This window comes from Propithecus coquereli, unplaced genomic scaffold (genome assembly GCF_000956105.1).
Source record: "Propithecus coquereli isolate 6110/MARCELLA unplaced genomic scaffold, Pcoq_1.0 Scaffold170, whole genome shotgun sequence".
Lineage (NCBI taxonomy): Eukaryota > Metazoa > Chordata > Mammalia > Primates > Indriidae > Propithecus > Propithecus coquereli.
In genome coordinates this window covers 3442224-3467542 of record NW_012141636.1, presented here as the reverse complement: position 1 = coordinate 3467542, position 25319 = coordinate 3442224, and the positions used below count along the sequence as shown (strand labels likewise).

The 25319-nt window shown below is 34.7% G+C and overlaps 1 protein-coding gene across 11 annotated transcripts in view; it reads left to right on the top strand.

Moving 5' to 3' along the window:
* Positions 1-25319, top strand: part of PICALM (phosphatidylinositol binding clathrin assembly protein) — a 122211-nt gene that overhangs the window by 88237 nt on the left and 8655 nt on the right. Inside the window, exons 13-20 of one of the 11 annotated variants that reach the window (XM_012641810.1) lie at positions 3170-3298; positions 8765-8872; positions 10641-10757; positions 10853-10883; positions 11056-11155; positions 14178-14201; positions 15431-15490; positions 17017-17121. In XM_012641810.1, the coding sequence (XP_012497264.1) occupies positions 3170-3298; positions 8765-8872; positions 10641-10757; positions 10853-10883; positions 11056-11155; positions 14178-14201; positions 15431-15490; positions 17017-17121 (674 nt within the window). Of the gene's footprint in view, positions 1-3148; positions 3299-8764; positions 8873-10625; positions 10758-10852; positions 10884-11055; positions 11156-14177; positions 14202-15430; positions 15491-17016; positions 17122-25319 lie in introns of all 11 variants that reach the window. The other 10 variants (XM_012641808.1, XM_012641806.1, XM_012641805.1 and 7 more) reach the window with 10 other exon arrangements.

Genomic DNA, 25319 nt, shown 5'->3' with positions numbered 1-25319 from the left:
GAAGACTATTTCAACCCAAGAACTTTGAATTCTTCTAATTCATTCAGAGTTCATATCCATGATGTTCAGATTGAGAAGTTTTTTTTTAATTTTAGCCTAAGATAAATAAATCTTAGATATGAGAAGACTTGATCATAACAGTAAATGCCTGAGATATTTTGAAGTTAACCTTTTACCTGAACACTTTAAATATGTAAAATTTTATATCATGTTGCTTTTATAGCATGTGATAAAGCAAAGGTATGATTTTTTATAATCCCCAAATCTTGCTCTATGCTTCTCTTGCTTTCCTTAGTTAAAAATGGATGCCATTAACATACCTAGTATTTAATTTTTTTCTTACAAACATCACAGAGGTGATGGTATTTCTAGTCACAGACAGGTTAGTAATAAGGTTTAATTAAGGAGGAAAAAAGTTTGTGTGTTTATAGGAAAGACATTTAAGATTCTACCTAAAAATGAAATTGAGAGAGGATACAAGCTCTCCTGTTTGCCTCGTTGCATTATTAAGGAGGCTTTGGTTTTTCAAGAAATGATCTGGAGTCTAAAGAAGCACTTGGTATTGAATACTAATATCTGAGAAGACTTAGGTTTTCATCACGTGAAAACTTCGAGTTATAGTAGATCTAAAAATATACAATATTATCAGCTCAGTGCACTGTTCAGTATTTGAAGCAAGATTTCAAAATTTAAGTGTAAAAGAATCATTCATTCTGAAATTTAATTTACTTTATTCTTAGCTGGCATGAAACATACAGCACTTTATGAAAAAATTCACCTTTCTGTGTGTGAATGTGATTTTAATTGTTTAGGACCTCAAGACTATAATATGACTGTGGTGCTATTTTAGTCCTTGTTTTAATTTTTTTGGATTTTTTTCTCCATGACTCTAGTGTAACATAAAATTACACTTTCAAATGAGTAGTCATAAAAATAATGGGCAAAACTATTTTGAAATTTTTAAGATCTTTACAGTAGAGTTTCCAGTCTAGTAGATAAAGTTTAAATTGGACTAGCTGGAACATTATTATTATCATATCTTAATGAATTTGTTTTTATTATTACAGTATAATTTCCATTAATAGATTAACATCATCTGGATTACCTAGTGTTTTGTCAAGTAGACTAGAAGCTGTTTTTCCTTATTGTCTGATCTAAATATAAATACACTTGTACATGTTTATACATATTCTTCTCTAGGATGTTTCACGTAATAGGAAATGATTGAAATTAGGTGCTTGGATAAAACAGTATCAATTGATAAAACAACAGATAACTAGTAATCTTTCCTGAGTGTGTCTCATCGTAAACCAATGGATCTGTTATACAAACGTGTGTCCTTTTCTAAAAATGATTTTTTTCATGTCTTTTGTTGCATGAAAGACTAGAGAGATGCTTTGTGTTACTTATGTGACAAAATATAATGTCCTTTAGAAACTCCATGCCACAACCACGTATTTAAAAATAGCATTTTCAACCTAACTGGTCAACTCTAAACTTAATGCAGTTCCCGTCTTATGCAAGAAGGAATTACAGTGGCAATCAGTACATTTTTATTTTAGTACAAAAAACCAACTTCTTGAATCTGACTGTTTTCTACTGTTTGTTTCTGAATTATTTTTCCAGATCCTTTTTCCGCCAGTGTTCTTTTACCGGGGAGTGGATGAGTGGGGAAGATGTTAAAACATGACCATAAGAGTTTGAATAGTATAATAAGTAAATTTTGATACATTTGTTGGACGTTATTTTTTGAATGTGAATTGATGTTCCATAGGAATGTTTAATTCCTAGAAAAGCTCTCATGTGATACAAAAATTAAAGTTATTTAAAAGATGTATTAGCCAGGTATGGTGGCACATGCCTGTGGTCACAGCTACTTGGGAGGCTGAGGCAGGAGGATTGCTTGAGCCCAGGGTTTTGAGGTTGCAGTGAGCTATATGATGATGCAACTACACTCTGGCTGGGCTAACAGAGCAAGTCCCTGTCTCAAGGAAAAAAAAAATTATGTGTAAACTCATGATCTTAGTATTTTCTTGATGTATTCCTTTTTCAAATATTTGTATTTGGGTTTGTGGAACACTTGCCTTGAATTTATTGATTTTAGGGAAGTGTGCCTGTAATAAATGAACTGGTCCTGAGGCCATTGTTGCCTTCTTATTGGTCAATCATACAGTCTTAAGAGTAAAATACAATGCCTAATACTGTGAAGGTACTACTACAGTATATTTCAGTGACAGCCCAGAACTAGATTAGTATAGACAAGAATAGGCTGCTGGTTAGAAGTATAGGAGTTTCTTCTGAATTTTACTTGTTTTATAATGAAAAAATTACGTCGCTGTATTTTTGCTGCTTTTTATTTCTCTCTCTGTTCAGTTAACTCTAAATCTTAAGAAGGTAGGAAAGATAGCTTTCAGTCATTAGAATGATGATTATCTTGAATGAGGTATAGGTACAGAAAGTATCTGATTCTAGAATATTAAATATAGGCTTTGATAATAGTATATATTTGGTATCATTCTAGTAGGGAACAACACTTATTCTTTTAGCAAATCATTTAAAGACTTGGAAGCTTTTAGCTAGACCTTCAGTGCTGTTCCCAGTCTGTTAAATGGGCAGTCTTCCATCTCTGTTCTTAATTGTCTAAAATTTCTTTTCCTATCCTTAGATCTTTATTTTTTATTTCTTACCTTTGAACCTATACAGGAGTTATCTATACATGCTAGAAACAGTTTCTTCCCCCTAATTTGTCATTGTTCCCTGTCATTTTTTGAAAGTTTGATTATATCACACACATACCAATTATTTATATCAATTATTTGAGTAAACAGAGCTATACCAACAAAGCCAATATACTCCCACCTGAGGCAGGGAAGATGGGTGCAGGGTGGGTGGGTCTTTTATAAAAGCATCTTGGTTATTATTCTCTCTCTTTAAACTACCTGACTGTTGGCTCCCTGGTGTTTTTTTTCTGAAGATTCATTTTAAAATATGTTAAATGCAGTTCTTTCATCTTGGTGATATTTTTGCATTTAAGATAAATAAACAGTAATATAGCTACAACTTTTCACTTTGCATCTTTTGACTAATTACAATACTAATTTATTTACTTCCTTTCTTCATTTTGCTGTAATACATTTGGACTGCACAGATCCTTTCTCTGCTACTATAGATGCTGTTGATGATGCCATTCCAAGCTTAAATCCTTTCCTCACAAAAAGTAGTGGTGATGTTCACCTTCCCATTTCTTCAGACGTATCCACTTTTACTACTAGGACACCTACTCATGAAATGTTTGTTGGTAAAGTACCATTTAACCTTTTTTTTCCAATTAATGTTTATACTGCCTAAGTATTTTTTACGTATCCATTAATTACTTTTAAAGCACTGCGATAATTACGTTAGATTTTAATAACAAATTCTAAAATAAACTAAACAGCAATAATGTAGTGAGGTCTCTTTGACACTAGCATCCCTAATTTTACTTAACACAAGCTTTTAAGAAAGAAAATTTCCTTTGATGTTGAACTATTTTTTTTTAGTATTTTGTTCTCTATCAGGTTATAGTGCAATACTCTAGCTGTCTAACATCACATGCAGCATCCTGTTTTAGTTTAAAGAGTTGGTTGAAAAGTAACATCTCTTAAACTTACATGTTCATATATGCTTAAATTTTTTCCTTTGTACTGGGAGAGAGGGTGGTTATCGCTTTTAGCAGTGATCTTTAATCTTTTTTTTTCTTTTTTAAATGTTGCACATTGCAACTTTGTATTGTGTAAAATCCATACATACACATCATCCCATTCTTAAGGGTTTCACTTTATTGTTAACTTGGAGATAGATGAAAAGTAGGAAGTGTACGTTCCATTTTAACTAGTAAAATGAGAAGGCGCCTTGACTTTTGAATATCCTGTAGTTGCAGTATAAAAACCCATAAAAAGGCAAAATTGCACACCAAGCTTATACAGGGGATAATAAGTTCTTAAGTAGATACTAAAACTGAAATAAGTGTTTTTGAATCCTGCCAAAAAAGATGCTAACTGCCTCTCAAAAGATGGTAAAACTGCTTTTATTCAGTTCTGAGAAACCGCTTAAAGTGATGTGAATTTAAATATTTGATTAAAGCAGCATGCAGAAAGTCATATATGTACCCTAAATAGATCATGTGAATACATTGTAAATATTCTGTTAGAAAGGAAAGGAGGGAGGGAAATATCTAGAAAACACGTTAATAGTGGAAGGAGATTGGAGAAAGTTCCAAGTCAGGTGTCCTGGTTATATATAACTAGTTTAATAGCTTAAACCATATGTATACGCTCAAAGTGTAATAATTGATAGCAGTAATTCCTTCGTGTCATTTTAATACAAGATCACCAACTCCTGCTCTATAGGATTAAGAACAATGCAGGAAATTCATAGAATAGCCACGTGTCTAGATACCCTCCAACTGTGCCAGAAGGAAGACATTTATTTGACATGATCAGTGTAATAGGTAGCTTGTCCTCACTGAAGCTTCAGAACACTGAATGGTAAGTGGAGAGTGGGTTGTGCTCCGAGCTATGCCACATATGGGAGTGTCTGTGAAAGGGTCTAGGCCTGCTTCCTCATCTGTAAAACCACACATTATAGGACAGGTTAGTATTTGGCTAAAAACCTAACAGCATGGTATTTCTTTTTCTAATGAGATACAGTAATGTGTTGGTTTTTTAAAAAATTTTGTTGCAAACATAGTATTTTTTTTTTAAATAGAATTTTTAAAAAAGAATGCCAAGTGCTCAGACTCCCTGTTTTTTGTTTTGTTTTGTTTTGTTTTTCTCAATTACCTAACTGTTCCTCCTCTTCTCTTTCTTTTTTCTACTATCTCTTCTTCCTCTCCACCCTCCCTGCCTCCCTCCCTGCCTGCCTCCTTCCTTCCCCCCACCACCACCCTCCTTCGTGCCTTGTGCCTCGTCAGAATTTTTTGTGGCACTCAGATTTATCCTAATACTACCCTTATGTGCCATGTTACTTCTGCTGTAGCTGGCTCATTTGGACGTAGGTAACAGTATCTTTAAAATTTATCTCTTTATGCAGGAGGGATTTCTTTTTTTGTTCTTAAAATGAGTTTTTTTATAAACTTGGTAAGAAAAATATGTACTGGTTTGCTTTTGAAGAACACACCAGTTTTTGCCTAATTTTGTTTACCTCTAATTAAACATGGTCATCTTCTTACTTTACTCCACACTCAGGATTTTAAATTTTTAGAAAAGTATATACATTTTAATATTACAGGCTTATGGAATTTGAAGTTCTTTGTGTATTCGTCTGTCTTTCCAAATATATTTTAGGCTAGTATGATAGCAATAAAACCTCAAAGTCTTCACAATTCTTTTTGTGTGTGTGCATAGTAGTTATTCCTTTAAATTGGCATAAGGAAGTGTGTGTGACACAACTAGAATTGAGGTTCTTGACTGGTAGTAAGAACTGGGCATGCCTAAATATACTTTAAAACAGAATTTATGAGACTATTTTATAGAATATAGTTGGATCTCTAGTGAACTTGGGTTTGAATTCTAATTTTTCATTAACCATGTGACTTTAAGCAGGTATTTAACCCTTCTAAGCCTGTGAAAATTGATAATAGTGCCTTGTAGGCCAGGCATGGTGACTCATGCTTGTAATCCTAGCACTCTGGGAGTCCAAGGCAGAAAGATTGCTTGAGGTCAGGAGTTCAAGACCAGCCTGAGTGAGAGCGAGGCCCCCAAAAATAGAAAAATTAGCTAGGTGTGGTGGCCTGTGCCTGTAGCCCCAGCTACTTGGGAGTCTGAGGTAGGAGCATCACTTGAGCCCAGGGGTTTGAGGTTACAGTGAGCTATCGTGACACCACAGGGAGTCTGAGGTAGGAGCATCACTTGAGCCCAGGGGTTTGAGGTTACAGTGAGCTATCGTGACACCACAGCACTCTAGCCGGCGTGACAGAGCGAGCCTCTGTCTCAAAAAAAATAAAGTGTCTTTTCAGGGTTGTCATGAGGTTTACATATATGATTATATAACACCTAGCACTATGCCTGTCACATAAAATTATCATTTAAACTACTATTAAAACCCATCTTGTATATGTGGACCACTTGATAGTTAGAATGGACTTTTTAACCTAAATTATTATTCAATTATCACACAGAGTTTTCAGCATTGATTATTTTGGCATTGCTTTTGGATTTTAAAATTTCCAAGGGTTATTCACTTTTTCGGCCTAGCATTAGCAATGAAAAGCTCAAGAGGTTTATAAAACTTGAATCTTTTTAAATTAATCATAATTATTATAGCTATAATACAAATTTATTTTTCTACATACTAGTTTATATAAGGCAAAATACTTAGGATTAAAATGAAAACTCCTAGTAGATTCTAGAGTCAAACAAATTGGGGTTCAAGTCTTGGTTCTGCTACTTATTAAACAAATTTAGTTTCCTCATCTGTAAAATGGGGATAATAATAACTACCTCATAGGGTTTTTGTGAGGTTTAAATAATATCCTGTTTATAAAGCCCTTGCATAGTGTTTAATAGGGTTTAATAAATGATAGCAGTTACTTTTACAAAACAGTAGGAAGCGTAATTTACCGTGAAACTACCATTAACAGCCCAGCTAATTTTTCTTAAAGGTGTTTGGAATGCCTTTCTGTCCCCAAAGCTTGTCAATCTTGTACCTTTCAGTTAGTTAATTATTGTGCTTTGAGATTTACCCTTCAGGGCAGCGGTTTCTAAATGTTAATCTGTGGACTGGTGCTGGTCAGTGACAAAGTGTTCTCTGGGCCTTGGTGAGATGAAAGAGTAGGTAGGACAATGTAATGATCATATCATAAAGTTAACCCTAACTCTGAGAGCCTGTTCATTTTTTTGTTTGTTTCCAAACTTTCTCCTTTGAAATGATACTAGTTTGTTCTTTGTTTTAAGTAACTTTTAAAAATTAAATGTTGACAGTCCTGTTTCCCAAAAAGTGACTCCAGACAAAAGGCCATTAAGTTGATGATGTTCATTGAAATGATAATGCAAAACTGTTACCTTGATGGTGTGTGTGTTATAAGCACTCATTAATTACTTAAAAGATTGCTACTTTGGCAATACGCTGATTCCTTCCTTGGTAGCTACTCAGCTATTGCAATTTATTAAAAATTTCCTTTTTACTTTTTTTCTGTGTCTATGTAGAGGCTTTTAAAACTGAGATACAAGCTCTGGATTGCTTTATATTGTTTTAACCTTTTGTACTTTTGGGTAATAATAATGTAATATTACAGATTGGTGTCCCTAGCTACCTCAAGAGATGGCTCCTCTTTTTATAGAAAGAAATGAAGTCGTTTCTGTATTACTATGAAGAATAGGCTTATCTCTGGGATATCAGCCATATTCTGGAAGGCTGGGACAAAAATAGCAGGAGAAAATAGAAATTTGATATATTGGCCTAGTTTTAAATTGTTTCTTGTATGATGTAAAAGTTAGTGATATCATAGCCAAGGCTGTTACCAAAATGATTTAAAGAACAAAATATATATACTACTTACACTATAATGATAGCATGAGCACATAATTAAGCATTTTGAGTAGATACATTGGCTTTTTACATGAAGAGTTATAAGAAGAACCAGTAAGCCCGTGGTCTAATTCTTGAACAGCTTGTATACTTTAAAATGTTACTAAATTGGTAAGTCTAGAATTCTAGGAATCTTCTGATGAATAGCCAGGAGATTTATATACTAGATTATTTTGTATTTTGATGGTGTTTGTATTCTCATTGTATGACCAGTGTCTTTGATTAAGAGTAGTTTAAGGGTTAAGTAATTATGGAATAAGATCAAACTGGTACATTCTCAAAAAATTTGTGCCCTACAGAATATTCATTATTGTAGGATACAACGTACTGCTTTTAACGTAGTATCTTTGATGTATACCACCTTATATGGTTCATATGAGCCTGGTATGTTTGCTTTATACCAGTAGCATCAGTGTAACACAGGCAAGAAAGAATAAGGTTTCCTGTGGGAAAGGTTTGGTGTTTCAGGCTAGAGTTAGGTTAATTAGCATGTTTGATAGTATACTTGTCAGCCCCACTGTTGGAAGTAGTAAGCTGAAGTTAGAGGGTGGTTGAGAGTTGAAAATGGTATATCTTTTTTTGATATTCTGAAAGCACTTGTACAGGTGGACGTAAGGATTGGTGGGTTACAACTTTCAGAATCCTGTCACTTCTCAGGTGAACCTAAATCATTTAGCTTTTGATTAATTGTTGAAGGAAAGAAGGGAGAAAAGAAGGAAGGAGAGAGAAATATGGAAGATGGGTAGGTAGCAGGAGAGACTTTTATCTTGGGTGTACTAGTAAGGTTCATATTTTTTTTAAGCACCATAGAATTCTTATTTTATTCTCAAATGATCCCTTACATTGCATATATATTTTGCTTCATGAAAAATCTGGTAGTTTTATTTTTGTTTAGTTTTTAGAAGATTATCAGCATACAAAATTAAGAAAAGATAAGCAAAGATTTTATTTCTGTAATGAAGCAAACTTGCAGTTCAACATCAGTTGCTCATTCGCTAGTTTTTTTGGTGGGATGATTTTGTTAGGAAAATGTAATCACCACAAGAAATATGGTGTAGAAAACATTTTGTTTGAGGAATTGACTGTTTTTGTTTTGGGAATTTATTGCTTTCTCCATTTTATTGTCATCATTTTTAAAAAGCTTTAAGTGTAGAGTTTTTAGAGAATTGAGCTTTTTTCCCATTTTGGTTTTTCTCAGGATTCACTCCTTCTCCAGTTGCACAGCCACATCCTTCAGCTGGCCTTAACGTTGACTTTGAATCTGTGTTTGGAAATAAATCTACAAACGTTATTGTAGATTCTGGGGGTAAGAAGAATTTTTATTAAAAGTACTAAAATGTTCTATTAATAATTTAGATTCTGTGTAAGGAAAGATAATGCTGCTTCTAGTATGTGTAAATAGATTAAGTTAGGGTAGCCAAAGAAATCATCCCCCTTCTCCCCAACCACTAGGTGAGAACTCTTAAGGAACTATTAGTCAGTGTCCTTTTCCTGGTGGCAGTGTAGACTCTGGGAAGATTTTGTTTGTCCCAAAGCAAAATAAAAGGGAGAAAATGAGACTTAGCTCAATAGAATGCTAAGTTACTAGTAATTGTGTATAGTGTTGTGCCTTAAAAAGGCATATAATTTTTACCTTTATGAAAATGAATAATAACCTTATTATTTTAATGTATCAAATTGGCTGTTTTTGAAAACTAGGATAATATATAACCTGTGGTATATTGATTTGTTTAGATAGTCTATGTATAAACAACTAGAATATATTAAATATCAAACCTGTGGATAGAGGGGCTTTTTATTGTTTTAAGAATGATCATTATTAAAGTTCATTTGTCTTAAAAGACCTTTATTATAAATCTGTAGGGCCAGGTTTTCACCTTGTGTTTTTGTTAATACCTTGTTAATTTGAAGTTCCTATAAAACTTTGATACTCATTAATTCTATTCTTACCATGGGATGGCCTTTGATTTGGTTAAAAATTAAATTTTAGCCATGTAAAGAATATATTGAGATGTTCCTAACTTTATAGCATATAATAATTAGTTATCCAAAAAGTAAGAATCAAACTTATAAAGAATATGTATGGACTAAGAATTTATTTTTTTCTTTATACTAATAGGTTTCTAATTATACTTTTTTTGATGCATTTTCAGTTTTTCCTTTTGAGTTTGTTTTACCTGGGAAAAAGGAAATAGAGACCAGTTGTTCACATTTTTAAACTACCATCATTGGTGACTTTCTTTTTCAAACTCTGTAGTATTCCTAGATCATGGTATTGAGTCCCTTAGAGCAGTGGTCCCCAACCTTTTTGGCACCAGGGACCAGTTTCATGGAAGACAAATTTTCTGTGAGGGAGGGGCAGTGGGGTGGAGTATGGAGAGCACTGTGGCTGAGTCCCTATCAGGCTGTGGCCCAGCAGCGGGGTCAGGGGTGGTTCAGGACTGCAGCCTTAGAGGGTTGGTTTGGTTGGATTTGCTTTTACTGTCTACCCTTTAGCAAAGAACCTTTAATGTTTCATTTCCATTTTCAAGAAATATCTTCATTTGCTAGATGAGTTAATGCAATTAGAGTTGTTTAGCAATTTCTTAGATATAATTTAGATTAGCTCTCATATTGTGCACTTTGAAGAGTATAAAAAGGTCTATAAAATATTACTTCTTAAAGTAAAATAAATTTTTTTCAGAGTTGCAGAGATACATTTTCAGCTTGAATTTCTTTAGGTATAAGGGAGTCTTCAGAAAGTTTTGCTTGGTGAGGGAGGGAATTATATTCTATTTTTCTTCCCTTTCATAATGCTTTTCTCTTAATATCCTTTAACCTTCATATAATTTCATCATGATATAAGAGAAATGATTCTGTCAAAACAAATATAGCCTTCTCAGTTCACTATGAACTGGTGAATTATTCTTTTTTCCATTTTTAAAGGCATTTACTTATGCCTATGTTTTGGAGAACTTTTCCAGTGAACGAACAAGGAGAAAAGGCAAAGACCTCCTTTAGAAAGCTGTAGCACCATAAAGTTCCTTACAAATTCTATTTCGTCTGTTTGTAACTTTAAGGCTTTGATGAACTAGGTGGACTTCTCAAACCAACAGTGGCCTCTCAGAACCAGAGTCTTCCTGTTGCCAAACTCCCACCTAACAAGTTAGTATCTGATGACCTGGATTCGTCTTTAGCCAACCTTGTGGGCAGTAAGTAATCTTTGGATTCTTTAGTCTTCTTTAAAATAAGTAGTTTTATTAAAATGAGTTTAGTTTCAAAATGCTTTCTTTTTCTCCTTTCCTAGATCTTGGCATTGGAAATGGAACCACTAAGAAGTGAGTGTTTTATATTTGTATTCTTTCCCTGTGTGTCATTTAGAAGTTCATGTGGCTTTCATCTCCAATGTATGTATAGAGATGTCAAGTCTGCATCTTATATGCTCTATATATAGTTAAAGAAACTTTATAATTAGAAACATTTACTATTCTCACTTATGTTTATTTAAAGTGATGTAAATTGGAGTCAGCCAGGTGAAAAGAAGTTAACTGGAGGATCTAATTGGCAACCAAAGGTTGCACCAACAACTGCTTGGAATGCTGCAACAATGGTGAGTTGGAAAAGCTCCTCATATACTACCACATGAATAATTTAGTTAAATGCGTAACGTGAAAACATTTTTAAAGTGATAGGCATAAATAGAAAGATTGTTACTGAGTTTTAGAAGTATGAGTAATTTGTATTTCTCTTGAAGGAAGCTGGTTGACTATATTTGCCTGGTAGATTTTAGTAGCTAAACATGTATTTAAGGGTTACTTTGTGCTAGGCATCATTTAATAAATAATAATGTGATTTTATTTTGGATAATCCTTATATCAACCCTGTGTGTTAGCAACTATTATTATTCCCATTTTACAGGTGAGGAAATGGAGGCACAGAGTTATTAAGTAATATGCCCAGGGTTATAGAGTTTTTAAGTGACTAGGTGTATTTTTAGAGCCCAGGCAGGCTAACCTCAGAGCGTATGCTCTTAGTTACTATACAACTGGTCTCAAATTTATTACTTACTTGTCTAAAACATAAAATCTTTAATTTTCTTCACTACTGGTGAAGAAATTTATACTTGCTTGGTTTTGTTAATATTGTCTTACAATTTATACAGTTGATTCTCATTATTTGTGGCAGTTAAGTACTTTAAGTCACCGCTAACATTGAATTAGTGAACTGAACTATTACTAGGGGAAATATGTACATATATATACATATCTCATATACATTATAATTTTAAATCCTATTTTTTAAAAAAAAGGTCTCTGGAAGATAGTATTTTCTTTATTTTACAAAAGAAAAAAATAAGGTTCAGAAGTGTAAAGGACTTGCCTGAGGCTATCCCACTAACTGGTGCCAGAGTTGGAATTCTAGCCCTGTCCAGCTGGCTGCAGAGCCAGAGCTTTTTGCAGTATGATGGACCAACCCCCTACCTTCTTCATCTTCTAGTGTGGTCTGAGAGCTGAAACAAGGCAGAATGTCACCTGTTCCACCTCAGCTGGAAATCAGCTGCATTGGGTGAATCAGATTTTTGCCACTCTACACATGTGCAGGAATGACCTGGAAAGCACCACAAGTATTTATTTGGGGGTTTTGAATTTTAGCAGTTGGGTGAATTTGCAAATACAGAATCCATGAATAACGAGTAGTAACTGTATTTGCCAATTAAGTAGTTAGCATCTATTACTGAAGAGGTTCTAGTAATGTTTTTAATTACTATAAGGTATGCATAGGCCCAGAGTAGCTTTGTGGCTATTCCTTTATCCTTGGCCAGCTGATATTTCAGCAATCCAAAAAGTTTCTCTCAGAGAAAACTCTTACTTGTGAGAAAATTTGGAACCTGCATTTTTCTAACAGTGGATCAGTAGCAGTGTTTTGATTACACAGGCTACATATTCTAGCCTTCCTATTGTTGTTAGAGACCTATTGTCCTTGGTATAGCCACTTCCATACCATTGCCCTGATTCCCTTCAGTTAATCGTTTGTTAAAATTAATAAGGCTGAGCTAAAAAATAGTATGTTGATAACATTTTGTGAGTTTTATTAGCTTCAGGTTTCATAAGTGGGAAATAATATTGAAATTTAGCTACTTTTTTAAGGCAGTAATTTTTCACAGATAGTGGTTACTACTATCACTAATAATAAAACATGTTTAGGTGTTCATGTGCGCACACACACATGCACGTACACACTATCTTAAGCCTGTAAACAGTGCGCCTTGGGAGAGTTTTGAGTGCGTGTCATCCCAATTTTAAAGATAAAACTATGTGATTGTTTTTGCCCAAGTGCAAAGCAGTCGAAAAGCAGATTTAAACTGAAATCCAGGCCGGGAGTGGTGGCTCACACCTATAATCCTAGCACTCTGGGAAGCCAAGGCGGGAGGATCGTTTGAGCTCAGGAGTTCGAGACCAGCCTGAGCAAGAGCGAGACCCTGTCCCTACTGAAAATAGAAAGGAATTAGTTGGACAACTAAAAATATATAGAAAAAATTAGCCAGGCATGGTGGCGCATGCCTGTAGTCCCAGCTACTCCAGAGGCTGAGGCAGAAGGATTGCTTGAGCCTGGGAGTTTGAGATTGCTGTGAGCTAGGTTGACACCATGGCACTCTACCCAGGGCAACAGAGTGAGACTTTGTCTCAAAAAAATCAAAAATAAACTGAAATCCATCCCTTCTGACTCTGAAACCAGTGTTTTTCCCACTATAACAGAGTGGGATAGAAAGTTTAGGCTAGTGGATTTTATGGTCTCAGATGTGAATTACACATTGATAATATATAGGGAATAATATAAATACAAATGCTAATATTAAAATACAATGAATATTTTATTTTCTTATATTTAGTATTAATCTGTATAAAATATTAGAAGTTTATAGATAGCACTTGACTTAATATTGACTAAAATGTAATAGATATCTAACCATGTAGAATTTGTATGTAAGTCGTTGATAAGATAGCAGTATCTATGATGCTGTGTTATATATGGTAATGTGTATCATTTCTTGAGGGTTTTGTTAAAATATTTGTATTTTATAGAGTTTCTTTTTAATGGCTAACATTTGGGGCTGATGATGTGATTCACTGCCAAAGACAAACTACTGCTTTTGACATTTCTTTATATTTCTAACCTTTTTATTAATCCTTAAACACTGTCAAGGTTTTTAAAATTTTTTTTATGTAACAAATTTATTGGAATTTTATTAAAATATATGTTAAACTATAAATTCTTTTAATTAATGCTTGATTTTTCTCTTGGGGTAGACGTCTGATGCAATCCTGTTTATGGGATACACCAAATTTTACACTGTTGACACTACTGATTTATTTTATGTTTTAATGATATTTGTAATCAATAAACTATTGTGTATGTAAAGAGATGAGGCCAAAGACTAAATTTCCCTTGTCAACCTTGATAGTGTTTTAGTATAGATGTTCTTTCATTAGATACTGAAAATACAAGGGATTTTAGGTAGTTAGTGAGTGTACATGTGAACTAAAATGCTCTCTGTGTATTTTTTGTTGTGTAAGTACTTGTTCTAATCCAGTGTTATTGCATTATGTAATTGTTCTCCCTGGGAAAAACAGAATGGCATGCATTTTCCACAATACGTAAGTGACCAAAAACTAGCCTTTTTGCAATAAATTGGCATGCTATTAACCACTGCTGTAGCAGAATCTCATAACCTTTCAGCTATTACTTGTTTTCACATTCAGATTTTCAATGTGCAGAAATTCTTCCTAGCATCTACTGATTTCATGGGTGTGTTGCAGAATCGATTCTGATGGTGGCATGGGAAATACCAATTTTTTTTCCTTGCTTAATATTCTGCCATTTGCTGCCAGATGGCTGGGTGTCTGTGTGTGTATCTGTGCTGCCACTGTGCACTTGATGACTTCTGAATGAAGGGAAATGTTGATTGTGGTAATGTTTATAATAACAACTGCATGAAATCTTACAGGCTTCTGCTGTACTTGGCAGTTTGTCTACTGCTCTTGCAGATCTTGATTTTTAAGTAGAGGGAGACCAGTAAGCCCTATAGACTCACCCATATGCTAAACTTTTTTTAACTGTTCACTTTAGTGTTATTTTTTAAAAATTATGCTTCATTTAACTTCTCCATGCATATGTTCAAATTGCCATATAATTTCAAATTATTTTATGTTTCAGCAATGTTATTGGTCTTTCACCTGTATTCAGTTTCAGTTTTCATTATGAGAAACACAGGCTTAAAGATTGACTATTCCTCTTAAATAATTTTTAGTATAAATTAGAAAGAAAACCAACATACATACTCTTTATGTAAGAACTCTGGTTCGTAGGAATAGTCATACTCAATAGTGGTTTTGAATCCCTTGTGGTTCTTTGAAAAAAGTGAAAGACGTCCTTAGAAACTAATTATTTTTTTGGAAGATCAGGTTATTAATTGATTTGAGAGCTTTAATTTTTTTTCTTTGAGTGCTAAAGAAATGAAGTACCTAGGAAAACATTTAGGAAAACTTTTTCTGGGTAAACATGTTTTTATGATAGTGATAGACTTTAAATTTTAGACCTTTAAATAATTTTTTAAATCTAGAGATTTTTAAAGCTGTAAAAGCACGTTGAAATCTTAGATCGTTGTATCTAAGTGGAATTTTTTTTGTCTGATAAGTCTGCTTTTCTGCTAATTTCACGACACTTTTTCATTGAGCATTAATTGACACAGTTATTAATGATCACAAGTGTCACTTAATCACAGCTGTCCTAGCAATACTTTTTAGTAGAACTACCGCTATTAATTCCTTGAACTCATTTGACACAGGAGTTTTACTTCCTTGTTTGTTTTTCCTTTCACCGTCAGGCACCCCCCGTAATGGCCTATCCTGCTACTACACCAACAGGCATGATAGGATATGGAATTGTAAGTATTTTTCCAGATACAATTTAGGAAAAAGATTGATTCATATTTAACATGCTTTTATTACAGACTTAACCTAGAAAAAGAATTTTCCACATACTCCTAGCCCTAGTGCCTAACATAGTAGACCGTAGCATTGGTTTCATAAATATTTTTAGAATAATCATTATACAAGAGATATTATTCATTAATGTTCTAGTATTACTTATTTTTATCCTCATAACTTTGCTAGGCATTTTATATTTTCATTACAAACTCATGTAAACATTAATGTTAACTCTAAACGTTTGTTGCTGTGACCTTATATTAAATACCAGTGAGGTCTTATAACCTTGTTATTGTAGGGGAAGGGAGGGATTAACATTTCTTGACTTGTATAGAAGTAAATTTAATCTGGTAAAGGCCAGAGAATTTTTCTATGACAGTGGTTGTTACAATGCAAAAGCAGTCTTTTAGCCTTTTAAGCTTGCCCACAATGCACATTCTAGACTACTCTTACTCTCCCAACTCTCTCAATATATAGACTCGCTTAGATAAGAAATGAAGGTGGTAGCTTCACCCCACTGGTAATATATTTGAGGAACTCTTTCTGGTAGAAGGTAGCACTATGTCCCTTGGGTATTGCTTTTGTGGCTGCCCTCCAATGTCTTTATGCATATGATACGAAAATAGCTCCTTTCATACATGTGGAGAAATTCCACAGCTTTTGTATTGGTGGTCATTGCATTAAAACGTCTTCACAAAAACTCAGGCCATAAAGTTCCAGATGCAAATAATGGTCTACTTGAAAGGTTTACATGGAACTCCTTGAAAGATAGGATTATAGAGCATTGCATTTTAACCAAAATAATATAGAGGTCTGTATGTGCATTCTTTTCACACTGGGTATTGTCACTTACTGTGTTAATTTTATATTCTGGAGTGGTAATTTTTAAAGAAACAGATATTTGGTTGAGATTCTATTTTCAGTTACTCAAGAATGAATTAACCTCTTAAGCCCATTCTTGATTCTCCCTAAAAGTACCTGAAATAAAATGAAAGAACTATAGAGAGTAAACCTTTCTTCAAAGAATCAGCTGTCTTCATTTGTGATCACTTGCATAATGGCATAAGAACTTGTTTTGAGGCACAAAGGCAATTTACTTAGAAATGTCTTAGCAGTTAATGCATATAGTCTTAAGATTTCTCTATGTGTAAACCTGACAAATTTGGAAATTTTGGAAGTTTTTTGGGCTAAATCATTTTGTCTGTTGTACTATTTTAGAGTTTAAGTGTTGCACCTTGTTGAATAGAAAAAGTTAGGCTCTGTTACCACCTTTTAAAAATGAGCATATTAAAGACTTTCCATACCAGAATATACACTGAAAAGTTTATAGCTGTTCTTCTTATTTGCATTCAGAGGAAGCTTCCCTTTGAGTGAAAGCAAAGATACTAGGACCTTTCATTCCTGTTATCATTCTTGTTTACTTAGTCATAATAAGGAATATGCAAATCAGTATCCTTTAACTTGATACTCTTCTATTTTTTAGCCTCCTCAAATGGGAAGTGTACCTGTAATGACACAACCAACCTTAATATACAGCCAGCCTGTTATGAGACCACCAAACCCCTTTGGTCCTGTATCGGGAGCACAGGTATTACGTGCTACATGTAACTGTTGTGATGTGCTTGATTTGGAAGGAATATGATACTTAAAAACTCTTATATGATTGGAGAAACAAGTTGTTAGCATTTTCCCCCTTCATCATAGATGCTACTTGCATTGTATCTTTCTCATGTGAGTTGTTAGGAATACTGATTATTTGGAAGGAAAGGACAAGTAGATTATAAATATTAAAGATGGAAAATTCTTGATAACTTATATGTGGTGGCTTCAGAGGATGATTTTTCTGAGGTTAAGGAACCTACTCTCTCTTATGATTCTGGAATGCTATCCTTTGTGAACCCTTGAAACTATTAAGTCAGACTTTCAGTTCCTTGGCTAATGACTTAAATGATGCTGCAACAAGGGTGTTGCCCTTGAGATGTTTGTAAAACTCCTGGCAAGTCTCCAGAAAGTTTTGGATGCTATGTTTTCATTAGATAACGTTCTGCCACTGAGGATTATATTCAAGAGCAAACCAAAAAAGGGCAAAAAACTTTGAAGTGTCATGTCGTCCTAAATTCTTTAAATGAGAGACTTTCCTCTTCAGATGTTTTTAAGGCTCCCTCTCCCAGTTCCTGAAAATTCACCGTAAATACTCAATTTTTGTTTTTATTTTGTTATTGTAGGCATTAGAGGAAGCTGCATTTTTTTTTAAAGCTTTTACTTGTGGTTAGGAAAAGAAATAGGAAATTCCTTTGTTATTTACTTCTCTGGTAGCATACTGTGGGATGAGACCCTTGTGAAGTGACAGGATGGCTTATCTTTCTGTATCTGACTCTGCTCATACTGTTAACAGTTAGAAATAGTTGATTACATGCAACTGTTAAAGCACCCTTCCTTTTCTTAAATGGTTTGCAGTACCAACTGATTGCCTCCTGTGTTTAATGCTTATTTGAAAACATTTGAGTGAGCATTTGGTAATGGATTTGTTATTCCTTTTCCACTTGAATGCATATATATTAGATTTGCCAAGGCATTCAGTGTTACATTACCAAAATTATATTGATCCAGTTTGAATCTAGTCTCTGTATAGTAGTCCCCCCTTTTCCTTAGGGGATATGTCCCAAGACCCCCAAGTGTATGCCTGAAACCACGATAGCACTGAACCCTATATATATATATGTTTTTTCCTAGATATACATACTTCTGATAAAGTTTAATTTATAAACTAGGTATAGTAAGAGATTAACAACAGCTAATAATAAAGTAGAACAGTTATAACCTACCTCTTCTTCCCTCCTTTTTCTCTCTTAAAATATCATATTGTACTGTACTCACCTATTTTCAGACCACAGTTGACTGCAAGTAACTGAAACCACAGAAAGCAAAACCACAGATAAGAAGGGACTACTGTATTTCATGGACTAGTGAAGCATAGGAGATCCTTTCATTTTTCAGCCTTTTTGAGTATTGAAATCATTTAATAAATTGACATTTCTGTTGGTTGAGAGTAGATAATGAATTTAGTTCTGATTAAGAGATAAAGTCCATGTTGGTTGCAAGTCAAAAATTTGCCCACATGCCTCTTTTTTTTGGAGACAGGCTGTCTCACTGTTACCCCAGCTAGAGTGCACTGGCGTCGCTGCAACCTCCAACTCCTGGGTTCAAGCAATCTATCTGTCTCAGCCTCCTGAGTAGCTGGGACTATAGGCACATGCCACCATGCCTGGCTAATTTTTCTATTTTTTTGTAGAAACGGGGGTCTTGCTCTTGCTCAGGCTGGTCTTGAACTCCTGACTTTAAGTGATCCTCCCACCTTGGCCTCCCAGGATGCTAGGATTATAGGTGTGAGCCACCTCACCTGGACTCCACATGCCTCTTTTTCTTTTTCTTTCTTTCTTTCTTGTCCATGTTAAAGTGACATTTTCTTCCTACTCTTTAATCAGTTAAGTATTTACAATGAATATAGCTTAGGGTTAGGGTAATTGACATAGTCATTACTTTTATAAGTCACTTTTTATGCATTTGTTTTTATAAAATGGATTAAGGATATTTACAGCCCTCTTTCTCTTCTGTCTTTTATCAGCTATAGTTCTGATTATTGTTGTAACTTGCTAAAGAAAAGTAGATTTTGATACTGCCTTTCAAGAAATATATTGATGATTTCCCTATCGATGTAGATGTTTTCTTGAGATTATGCAATTATAAATCTTCCTCATGTCCTTTAATTTTTTGTTATTCCTACTTTTAACTTCAGATATATATCATTTATTTTTTAAAATTAATTTGGTTTTCTTCTGTTAAAGGACTAAGCAATAAAAACCTAAATGCATAAGTAAATATATTTTTAAAAAAAAAAAAACAACTATAGTCCAGGGCTAAAGACGTATTAGGAACCACTGACTACAGAAGTTTTTTTCCTGATGTGTACTTAAACCCTTCACCCAGTCTGTATCTTGTTTTGCAGGCCTCTGTCAGAATATATTGCTACCTTAAGCTTGGATACCAATGGATAGTTTCCAAGCACTTTCACATACATTAATTTCTCCAATTCCCAAAATAATCTTTAAGGTAGATAGGTCTTCTGTCACCATGACATTTTATAGATGATGACTGAGACTTGGAAAGAGTCTTCCTCTGTGTAAGTGGTGAAATGCAACTTATCCCCAGGTATCCCTGATTCCTGGTCCAGTGCTAATTATTTGTCTGTCTCTCTGCTAGGGAAACTAAGCCCTCATGGCCACTACAGGAGCACTCACTGTGTTCTTTTATCAGCATTGAACCACTCTGTAAATTCCTTGGGTTTTTCTGCTGGATTATAAACCACATTTAAATATTCAGGATGTAACTACTATAGTTGTTAAGAACATCCTCTATAGTTTGGGGTAAAACTTTCAACCTTGAAACATTGTATATGAGTTTTTCTCTTTTAAAAAAAAAAAAGTTTTAAAAATCTTAATAAAAGTCTGGGCACAGTGGCTCATACCTGTAATCCTAGCACTCTGGGAGGCTGAGGCAGGAGGATTGCTTGAGCTCAGGAGTTGGAGACCAGCCTGAACAAGAGGGAGACCCCTCTCTACTAAAAATAGAAAAATTAGTCGGGTGTTGTGGTACGCACCTATAGTCCCAGCTATTTGGGAGGCTGAGGCAGGAGGATCACTTGAGCCCAGGAGTTTCGAGGTTGCAGTAAGCTATGATGATGCCACTGCACTCTAGCCAGGGTGACAGAGGGATACTCTCTCCAAAAAAAAAATCTTCACAAAAATCTATCTTTAAAAAAATTGCTGGCCCCTCAGCAGCTGCTCTTAACCCAGTTTTTATGTCTCATTGCCTTCTAAAATCCACATAACCCTTTCACTGAAAGACTAAAAATGTGCATGAAAAGAAACAGTGACTGAAATGCCTTTTCCTATAATAATTACTTTATGCCAAAGAGAGGTGAATGAAAACATTAGGACAAGTTTCTTATTGAAAGATAAAATTTGAAGTGAGTGCTTAATTCTAAATATTACTGACTGTAAAAGCAAATGAAGGAAGCAAATTGATAACTAGAAAAAGCAAATCAGCTGGCAAGGAAGTAGCTCAGAGAAGTTTTGCTCTTATCATACAGTCGTTTGAATCATTTAAGAGTCAGAATCTTAAATCTTTTAATGTTACTTTTAATTCCTTTTTTTCCTTTGTTCTTTATGTATCATCACAAAGTCCCACTAATTGTTCCTTTGCTATTAGGTCCCTTCTCCTTGTGTTCTACAGCGTTTATCCAGATTGGAACCTCTTTATTCACGCTTGTTTTGCAACACTGCCCCGTGTTCTTTGCCACTCTGATTTAATCCTTTATGCAGATACTGGAATAATCTTCTGTAGACAATATTTGTAGCATGTTATCTCTATACTCAAACATCTAAGGAGGTGAATCTAATGAACATTTAAAACATGCCCTTAGCTTCCTTTCATCTTAAAACTACCTTATGAAGTCTCCCTGTTTTTAAGAGTAATAATGAGTGAACAGAATATTTAGGTTCTTCAATTCCTATGCCTTTATAATTCTCCATAAGTTTGTAGTGTTCTCCTGTTATTTGTCTTTTCCAAAAGTCCTTCATCTGCTATAAAGTGGATTTACTCTTTTCCCATTCTTCAGTCACCTCGTGTCCCTTTCAAGTCCTTATGAGATCTGGAATTTCTTTCTTTATCCTGCACCATTTTTCTTTATAGACCTTATGACTACCTGGCATCCATCTATCCATCCAATCTAGCAAGAGACTTCTTTACTAGATTGTAAGCTTCATGAAGGCAGGCTTCCGTGTGGCATGTTTACTTATGTATCCCTGGTTCCCAGAACAGTGCCTGGCATATAACAATTTTTGGACTTTATTCAAACAAATGAATCTTGTTAAAAACTTACCTTTTTCATCACATAATTTACTCTGTGCCTCTTTCATCTCTCATTTCACTTATAACCATTGTAATAATTTATAGCATTATTCAAAATTGGTTTGATTTGTGGGCTAATAGTTACTATAAGCTAAAATATTAGATGGCTCACCTAAGTATTAAAGACACCTTTGACTTTATGATTGAATTTTTTTTTTTTTTTTTTTTTTTGAAGACAGAGTCTCGTTCTGTTGCCCGGGCTAGAGTGCCGTGGCGTTAGCCTAGCTCACGGCAACCTCAAACTCCGGGACTCAAGCGATCCTTCTGCCTCAGCCTCCCAAGTAGCTGGGACTACAGGCATGCACCACCATGCCTGGCTAATTTTTTGTATATATTTTTAGTTGTCCAGCTAATTTCTTTCTATTTTTAGTAGAGACGGGGTCTTGCCCTTGCTCAGGCTGGTCTTGAACTCCGGATCTCGAGCGATCCTCCCACCTCAGGCTCCCAGAGTGCTAGAATTACAGGTGTAAGCCACCACACCCAGCCTAAATATTTTTAATAATTTAAAAACTAAACTGTTTATCTTTGAAGTAGATGGGATTTTTCTCATGCTTTAATGTTTAATGATCCTTAGCCAGTCGCTTGGATTAATTTTGTCCATACAGTGTTATTTGTAACCAAAATAATTTTTCTTTTACTTTTTAATTGTTCTTTCATTATTTTGTTCTCTTTTTTCCAATTGGATTTAAAATTCCTTGAGGGCAGAGACCATCTCTTTGTACATTGAAGTAAATGGTAATTTAAATGAAAAATGAAATTTCATCAAAATGGAATCTTTTAATCAAGTTCTACACCTATTGCCAAAAATCCTTCCTTGTTTCTTGAAATATTTATTTTGGGAGCCATTACTCACCTAGCACATAACTTGTTGCTCCTGGTCTCTTGCCTGATTACTTTTAAGCCAAGTTAATATTTTTGACAGTACCCCAGCCCTCCCGGATATGTTTACTGTGTTGCCATTTAGTGAGACATTACAAACAGTGTGTTATGTGTTCTCCTTTATGTCTAGGTTACTCCAAGTGCTACATTAGTGCTTGCTTATGAGACAGCAGTTAATACCTTCCAGATGGCCGTCATTATAGGTTTTAGTAGATTACACTGTAGTTTTGACATTATGCCCTCCTATACACATACCTTGTTCTCTCTCCATTGTTCTTGCTACATCGTTGTTCTGTTTTTTTTGTTTTTTTTTTTTTTTGGATCATGGCATTGTTTGTTGTTTAAAGATGTGCATTATGTTGTTCTGTTTCATGCCTAACTTGGCTGTTTTTAATGTGTTCTATATTAGTGCACCCTCCTAAATGTTTCATGGAAAATGAAATGCTAGGTCCCTCTAGTTTTTACTTTTCTGTGCTTCCTCACAGTCTTACTATTTGTTTGATTGCTTGTTACAGGTTGCTAGAGTGTCTGTTTGGTAACTTAGGGGGAATGGGGACTCTTAGGCTTTCTCTTACTGGTGCTTTATAAAATAAATATAAAATATTTTGAATGGAGGAGTGCCAGTTTTGTTTATGGAGGATGTGGCTAAAGATGCAAAATGGCTGCTCTGTTTTCGTTTGCAGTGTCTAGTTTTAAGTAACTCTGACATCAGTTAAGTGTCTGAAAGGAAACAATGGCTGGTTGTGAGTGCTTTTTACCCTTCTAAATGGGGGCACTGTTGGCTTTAGATATTGGAATAATTTAAGTCTTACCAAAAAAATGGCCCATTTAATGACTTTCTTGTATTTAAGAACTAATGGCTCTTTGCTTTTAAGCTTAGTATTTGTTTTGGGTTTTTTTTTTAAACCTTCTTGGTGTGTCAGTTGCGGGTATTGGCATTGCCTCTTCTGTCAGCTGATCTGCCCAGCTGGATTTCTGTGAAGAAGGCCTTCTGCCTTGACAGTAGTGTGTTGTGTTCATTCATCCTTGCCATGAGGGAATTTACTTTGAGAATTTTGGGATTTAGTACTAAAGTTGAGAAAGCTGGTTCTGTAGCTCCCAGTGCACACCTGAAAAAGTCGAAACAAAAATGTGAGAAGTCCTATCTGCTGACCTTCATTGTTAATAAGATAACCTGAAGAATAAGAGCTTACTTAGTAGGTTTTTGCTGGGGACATTATTTCTAAAAGGTGGAAATCTAATTTTTGTCTTAATATGTAAAACAAAGTATTCTTAAAATCTTGGGTGACTGTGAAGTTCTACAAAATCTTCATGATGAACATCAATGACCATGTACAACACTGTGTATATAGAAAGCAAAGGTATATATAGACTATTTAACGTTTACTAGAAAAGTCCCTTTTTAAAAAGTATTTCTCTACTCTCACTTTAACTTTTTCCTGTAAGTTAAATATAGCCATAAATTCTAGCAGAGGTGAAATAATTGGGATAGCAGATTTTAGAGAGGAAAAAACACTAGCCATGGAGCCAGCAGATCTGCATTAGAGTCTATATTAGTTTCCCAGGGCTGCCATTAAAAAATACCACAAACTTGATGGCTTACAACAGAAATTTATTCCCTCTTGGTTCTGGAGGCTGGAAGTTGAAATCAAGGTGTTGGCAGAGCAGTGCTTCCTTAGAATCCTCTAGAACAGGATCCTTCCTTCCTTCTTCCAGCTTTTGGTATCCTCAATCATTCCATGGTTTGCAGCTGCAGCCCTTTAATCTGACAGTTGCAAGGCATTCTTTCTGTTTGTCTCTGCCTTCATGTGGCCTCTTCTTACAATGACACCAGTCATCGGATTAGGGCCACACTAATGACCTCATTTTAACCTGATTACATCTACAAAGACCCAATTTCCAAATAAGATCACATTCATAGGCACCAGGGGTTAGGACTTCAATGTATCTTTTTGGGGGGACACAATTCATCAGTCTCAACTTCTCACTAACCATATGTTTGAGAGAAAAATTGTCCGTGTAACATTGAGCCTCAGTTTCCTTATCTATAAAATTGTGATATTTCTTTGTGTACTTTATAAGTTTGCTGTAAGGATCAAATGAAAATATTTGAAATTGATTTAGGAATATGGAGGTTTGTTGTATTTTTTATTGATGATTATAAGCAACATTTTTTGTTTTTAAAAGAAAATTTAACCAGGTTACCTTATTTTCAGAAGTTGTCCCTAGGCTCTGATGTTGTCCTTATTCTCCACTGCTCATTTATTACAAATATATATTTCTTTCCATGCGTTACAGTTTTTCTTGATGTGTAGTTCACTTTTTGAAATCTTAATTATGACTCACTGTTATTTGACAGCGTCTTTTAAAATTATGAACCTGTCTTAGACATTTTTAGTTGAAAGCCCAGTATATAAATCAGGAAAAAGCAGGTAGCCTCAAGATTGCACATGGAACATAGTTTGGAGGTTGTTTTTTTCTTAAGCAAAAGTGCCATGTTTCTAATAAATGACAAATAAGTGATTACATTTTAGATACATTTAATTTTTATTTTGTGTTATAGTACCAGTTGACATAAACCTTAGCTTTTTCATTTTGTTTGATTTTTGAGGGATCACAAATTGAAATCCATGTGAATCAGCAACAAACATTTGATTCAGATAAGCCGAGCCAGTTTTTATGATTTCATTCCATGAATGGAACTTTAAAAGGACTTCTCTTACCCTTGGAAGCATTTCTTATACATGGAAAATGTTTATTTTGAGCTCAGGTCATTTAATAATATGTCTTCCATGGCCGGGCACGGTGGCTCACGCCTGTAATCCTAGCTCTCTGGGAGGCTGAGGCGGGCGGATTGTTTCAGCTCAGGAGTTCGAAACCAGCCTGAGCAAGAGCGAGACCCCATCTCTACTAAAATTAGAAAGAAATTAATTGGAC